Below are 6,947 nucleotides of genomic sequence, written 5' to 3' on the forward strand. Positions count from 1 at the left end.
TAAAAGTTAAAGCGTAGGAAATAAAATCCCTACTGAAGTCAAATTAAAATAGGGATTTTACACACATGGAAGTTTTACACCCTTGGGAATAAAATTCCTACGCGAAAAAACAAGTGAAATTGGAGGCCGAAATTTCAATGATGTAAAAATAAATATTGTGTTCAATCAGAAACGCTGTGAACAAACATTCTACGCGAATGACCCCAAAATCATCGGAAGATGAAGGAAAACACCGTCAATTTTTGAAGAACACTGACTTTTTGTGACACTTGCTTGATGGTTTTTTTTTCATTTCACGAGTGATGATGTCACTCTTTCCACCATGACCGATGTTTATGTCCGTAACACAACTTGTGCAAAAAGGAAAAGTCGGCCCTCTTCTGGAACGTTTGATGAAACGAAATTCATCGGAATAAGTATCTTTAAAATTGATTAAATATGTTTTTGCTTATCATTATTCATGCTTTGTTATATCGCACGTACGTAACTTAAACAAAAGAAATTTTGACCATATGCGTCACTAGAATCTTCAATTATTATCCAGGAATATTGGCTGCTAAGCCATTTCCCTGCACGATAAGACAAACAACTTTCTTGTTACCATCAGAGGGTTTGTAAAACTTCCTTAAAAAGGGAATTTCCCCATTTACGACGTGTGACGTCATTTCGAAAGGGGGGGGGGGGAAAGAGGCTTCATGCCCCACAAGAAATTCCTTAGGGATCGTTTTCATAAGCGGGGATTTTTGTTAATGAAGTAGGGAATTTTTAGGGACAATTAAGGATTTTTGTGATTTTCATAAAAATTCGGAGATTTAAGAACTTTTTCGGGAGGTCGAGCGATGAAGCTAAAATTCGGGAGACTTGGCAGCTATGGTATTGGGTTTTATATGTAACATTATACCTGTACATCCTATAGAATATTTTAAAAAAATGGGGCTATGATTGGGGGGCTATCAATGAAATATGGCTATTGCCATCCTATATAGTTCAGCAAGTTATCATCAGAGATCAATGAAAAATGGTTTACAGAAATTTAGCCTGCCCCACCATATCAGCAACTATACAAGTAACCAATTGAAAATGTGGGTGACCATATGAGTGAGTGAGCAACAGGAACAGTATGCAACCATATAAAGGACCGAAATGTAGTCACTAACATAATCACTCTCATATGACCAGAGCCTCACAGTCACTCATACGGTGAGGATGGACAAAATTTCCAGATCCCAAGAGAAAAAAAATGCTCGCATATAGAAATCATTGCTAAAACCAAGAGACTGTTTTTGAAAATGATCCAGAAGCACAAAAACTACTTAAATCTCAAAATTAATAATGGCAAATAAAATCTGGAAGAAAAATCAACCATTCACTGAGTATTGCATTTATTCATCTGTATCAAGTAATTTGCCGAATGTTGAAAGTTACTGGAATTTTTAAAATTCTTCATCTCCGTCGTCTTCAGCGCCTTCAGTGGAATCAATGCCAACCTCTTCATAATCCTTCTCCAAAGCTGCCAAGTCTTCTCTCGCTTCTGAGAATTCGCCCTCTTCCATACCCTCACCGACGTACCAGTGGACGAAGGCACGCTTTGCATACATGAGATCGAACTTGTGATCCAAACGGGCCCAAGCTTCGGCGATGGCAGTAGTGTTGGACAACATACAAACAGCTCGCTGCACCTTTGCTAAATCTCCGCCAGGAACGACAGTCGGTGGCTGATAATTGATGCCAACCTATATAAAATAGAGAGGAGAAAAAAAGATTTAATTTTCATGTTCACTAAACTTACAAACCATCTACAGCAGTGGTTCTTAAGCCATGGGTCCAACCCAAACTTGGGTTGCAGGGGCTTCTGAGATAGATCATTCAAATCCACTAACGGCTGGGGAATCATGAACTATGGTTTCCCACCCCTTCAGATTCTCAGAGGCTTCCGAGAAGGATCATACAATTTAACTTAAAGCAAAGGGTTTTTGAGATATCTGTGACTCACCATCCAAACTTAATTTGCAAGAACTTGCGAGATGGCTCGTTAAAATCCATTTACAGACGGATTTTTGAGCTATGGGTCATAATCCAAACTTGATTTGCACTGGCTCGCCAAATGTGTGTCTGTGTCATTCAAATCCACCTATAGTCCTGTTGTAAATGCACCTATCGTTTCACTCTGGTTTCACTAATTTCAAAGAACAAACAATCCTATGGGTCGCAAACCTAATCATGTTGTTTGTTTTGGGCTGCGGGGTTAAAAAAAGGTTAAGAACCCCTGATCTGCAGCAAGCGGGTGCAACCTCCACCAAGAGGTCCCACCTAGCGCAGGGAAGATGTCCCAGTCCCACTAAAAAAATATTGGTACACACAGGGCCAGAACTGAAACGGGCCAGGCGGAGGGGCAACTACACCAGGCAACAAAATTTAAGGGGGGGGGATGGCAGTTTTATGTGGGGACAAAACACATTATATAGAATTATCAAATTTTAAAGTTGCCTCTGCGGCAAGAATCCTAGTTGCGGCCCTGGGTACACACAACAAAATAAATGCCCACCCAACCACTTTTCCTACATAAAAAAAATACAGGAAATCACAAAAAGAAAACTGAAAAAAAAAAGGTGTTTTTCTCTGGTAAAAGCATTGTAAAAGTGATGATTTTGGCTAAAAAATTTTGCCAAAGCCTAATAAAGTTGTCAATTACAGCATAAAAAAATCTATGTCAGTCAATTAAAGTTGCATATCTGACATTTCTTTGGCTAAATAAAGCCAAAAAAAAACCATTTCAACCGCCCATAAAGTTGACGATTACACAGCTGCCAACTTGAATAAGAGAGGTTTTCCTCCACAGATCCAAATTCTACACAAAAAATAAATATAAAAAGAATTTCTTTTACAATCACGGTAGAAATTCGAAGAATTTTAACATTATATTCAGCAAGAATTTATCGTATGATAATGAGAGTAATAATTTGGGAGACTAAAAAAATCTCAATTCTTGACATCATTTCATGAAAAAGTTGGGACGACCGAAATTACACGAGCATTCCATAAAATACAGATCATTTAGTAATCAAGTTCCTGACCTGCAGACTGAACACTTCCGCCCCCCCCCCATCTACAGTATGCACAACTGGTGTCTTCAATATTTCACAAGGTGTCACATACATTACAAATTGATTGAAGAAATAGTGGATAACATTCAAACTACTCACTTTGAAACCAGTTGGACACCAGTCTACGAACTGAATCGTACGCTTTGTCTTGATAGCAGCGATGGCGGCATTGACATCTTTGGGAACGACATCACCACGGTACAGGAGGCAGCAGGCCATGTACTTGCCATGACGCGGATCACATTTTACCATCTGGTTAGCTGGCTCGAAACAGGCATTGGTTATCTCTGCTACTGTCAGTTGTTCATGATAGGCCTTCTCAGCTGAGATGACAGGAGCGTAAGTGACGAGTGGGAAATGAATCCTGGGATACGGTACCAAGTTGGTCTGGAATTCGGTCAGATCGACGTTCAGAGCTCCATCGAAACGCAGAGATGCCGTTATCGACGAAACAATCTGGCCGATCAATCTGTTCAGATTTGTGTAAGTCGGTCGCTCAATGTCCAGGTTCCTTCGGCAGATGTCGTAGATGGCTTCGTTGTCGACCATGAAGGCACAATCGGAATGCTCCAGAGTGGTATGGGTCGTCAGGATGGAATTGTATGGCTCCACAACAGCTGTCGAGACCTAAGGAAAATGTTCAATATCTGTCAATTGCATCGAACGAAATACAGAAACAAAGCAATCAATAAAATACACAGGATTAATAAGAACAATGTGTAATTCCTTGAAAAGGAACATTGAATCGGGAAATAAGACAAAAAAATACATCACAACAAATATTAAGATAATCATACTTGTGGTGCTGGATAAATTGCAAATTCAAGCTTGGACTTCTTGCCATAATCAACCGAAAGCCTCTCCATCAACAAAGAAGTAAAACCAGAGCCAGTACCGCCGCCGAAACTATGGAAGATCAAAAAGCCTTGTAAGCCAGTACATTGGTCGGCCAATTTCCTGATCCTGTCCAGAACGAGATCAACGATTTCTTTGCCAATAGTATAATGGCCCCTGGCATAATTGTTAGCAGCATCTTCTTTGCCAGTGATCAGCTGTTCCGGATGAAACAGCTGCCGGTAGGTTCCGGTACGGACTTCGTCGACCACGGTGGGTTCCAGATCTACGTACACGGCTCGGGGTACGTGTTTGCCAGCTCCGGTCTCACTGAAGAAAGTGTTGAAAGAATCATCTCCACCACCAATTGTCTTGTCACTAGGCATCTGACCATCGGGTTGAATACCATGCTCCAGACAATAGAGCTCCCAGCAGGCATTGCCGATCTGGACACCAGCCTGGCCAACGTGGACACTGATACATTCACGCATGATCTGAAACGAGACAAAAGAAAAAAAAATTTAACGTAAATTTCCATTGAAAGATACATGTCTTAAAATAATCATTCTTGACCACAGGAAGCCATTTAAATAATAGATAAGATGGGTTTCTTTTCTTTTTATTTAATGGGTATTGCATCAGTTTATTCAAGACCATTGTGAATGCTTTGTGTGTATTTTTTTTTCAGAGTTTTAATGAATGCTCAGCCCTAAGCTCCAAGACACATTATTGCTTGAATAGAACAACACAGCTCCAATGCCTCACTGTTTATTTTCATTTCTCTTATAGAGTTGATTTGATAAAGAAATTACCATTTAGTTTTGTTTTAAATAGTAGCTTTACAAGTCTAATTCTAATCCATATTGAAACCTATGAGAAAAATATGGCAATGGTCAGAGGTGGTTTTACAGTTTTGTCAAATTTTAGCTATACACATTTTGCTCCCTCTTCAGTCATCAGTCTTTTTCTGGACTACTCATTCCTCAAATTTAACACACTGGTTACTCCCTGATCTGGCCTCACTCTCTAGATTGCTCTTTTAGTCATTAACACGCTTACACACCTTTCTCTCTGGATATAGGTGAATTTACAATTACACAAAAAATTGGTGTAGCCAATCGTCCACATTCTAATTATCCTGACCACTCATTTCTCAGATTTGCCGCCCATTTCAAACTAAATAAGATTCCATGCATCACTCTTTTAGTCACAACACACGTGATGTTTTTTCCTTTTTTTCACCCGGAATAGATGTTGCAAGTGAATGGACTTTCTCCCTTAGTGGTACGTTGTGGTGGCATTAGTATGTTGGAGGACAGACCGTGACTGATTGGACTTTTTCTTATCAAACACAAACACGCACAACATAATACTATATACAAACAATTTATACTTCTCTTTTCTTCATAGGCCTTCATGGCCAGTTTGTATGCTGATGCTGACAGGCGGCCCTTAGGGCTGAGAATCAGCCAAAATTCAATTCTGGTCTGTCTTTTAGTCACTCACGTGTTTGCACATTTTCTTGGTCACTCTTCTGGTCTCTACGTTGCTCTTTTGGTCATTCTTATGTTAGCACACCCACCAGATCACTGGTGATTGCTCACTGACCAGATCCATCTGTCTAGTCATTCTCTAGTCATATGACACTCTTCTAGTCATTCATATTCTTCCACACCCAGGGTCACTGTTCCAGTCATTCACCAACATAGTCCCTCTCTATCTAGGACACTCACTGACTTCATTCCTTACTCTCTGGGCATAGGAAATTTGTATAGTGCATGGTTAATCCACCTAATTTTCCTGATCATTCATTTCTCAAATTTGCCGGCCTGGGCTATAACCAGCTATTGCCCGAAAGCGATAATAAAGAGGGAACCACGAAACAATGAATGTCCTTCCCCCCCCCCCAAAATGGTCACGCTTCATGTGACCTAAAATGACGTCACCATGTAGCTCAACTTCACAACTGGTTTTCAATAACTTAACTGAATGTCATTTACATGTCATTCGAATATAAGAAGCCTCCAGACATTTTAGAGGAAAATAACACTAATGCCACGAAATTTCGACATCTACATCCTCAATGACAGCCACCTGTACACATCTCCACACACACAGGATGCGCTAGCCATTTTCTTTTTTTTTCCCCTCACTTACTCAATGACTCGCTTTAAAAGCTGATCAAATATACACAAATCTCCCATAAACATAAAATCTCTAGATAAACAACTCTCTAACAATTTGGCCAAATATTGTTTTATTAATAATTTAAACAAAAGCGGGGAAAATTAAAGCTAGACGTCAAGAGAGATCTGTCATCACAGGTCACGCCCATATCGCTCATTTCTATTGTAATTACCGCTTTAAAGAAATTTAATTTTAAGAAAGAAATGAAAAAAGAGTGAAATATAATTCTAGAATTATACTCACTGATAATTATTCGGTGTTGGATTTGGTAATTTTAAGGTGATGGGATGAGGAAAATGTTGGTTAAGGTATTGGCACGAGAAGAGCAACTGTACTCGCCCAAAACCTAGACAAAGAAGTGATGTGACAGCTCAACAGAAATATGTATTGAACAGAAGTGAAACCGGCCGGTAGCCAATCAGGATCGACCCTTTTCGCGCTTGCGTAGTAGGAGCATTATAATGGCCTTGATGGCAGTCGGGGGAAAAAAAGAAGAGGGATCATTATAGTTCATTTTTATATGAGCGCAAAAAACTTTTTTATATACGTCATGAAAGTAATTTCAAAAACTTAATGAAAGAAACAATTTCGGAATTAAAGAAAGAATGGAAGAAACAAGCAACTTCAAAGTTAATGAAACAAGCAACTTTTCAAAATCAAAGAAATATATCTAAATATAATGAAACAATTCCAAAACGTCAATGAAAGAAGCAAGTTAATGAAAGAAACAATTTCGGAATTAAAGAAAGAATGGAAGAAACAAGCAACTTCAAAGTTAATGAAACAAGTAACTTTTCAAAATCAAAGAAATATATTTAAAAA

General features: G+C 39.1%; 1 protein-coding gene across 1 annotated transcript; it reads right to left on the reverse strand.

The window, feature by feature from the left end:
• Positions 1-1,365: 1,365 nt before the first annotated feature.
• Positions 1,366-6,510, reverse strand: LOC149075484 (tubulin alpha chain, testis-specific). Its single transcript, XM_089242847.1, has 4 exons — positions 6,369-6,510; positions 3,902-4,432; positions 3,204-3,731; positions 1,366-1,733 (listed from the first exon to the last, which is right to left on the reverse strand). The coding sequence occupies exons 2-4, from the start codon at positions 4,427-4,429 to the stop codon at positions 1,434-1,436; spliced, it is 1,356 nt and encodes a 451-aa protein (XP_089098973.1). The 5' UTR covers positions 4,430-4,432; positions 6,369-6,510; the 3' UTR covers positions 1,366-1,433.
• Positions 6,511-6,947: the final 437 nt, after the last annotated feature.

Source organism: Pholcus phalangioides, unplaced genomic scaffold, assembly GCF_987345545.1.
Source record: "Pholcus phalangioides strain wild (caught in Gottingen) unplaced genomic scaffold, Ppha-v1.0 ptg000015l_1, whole genome shotgun sequence".
NCBI lineage: Eukaryota > Metazoa > Arthropoda > Arachnida > Araneae > Pholcidae > Pholcus > Pholcus phalangioides.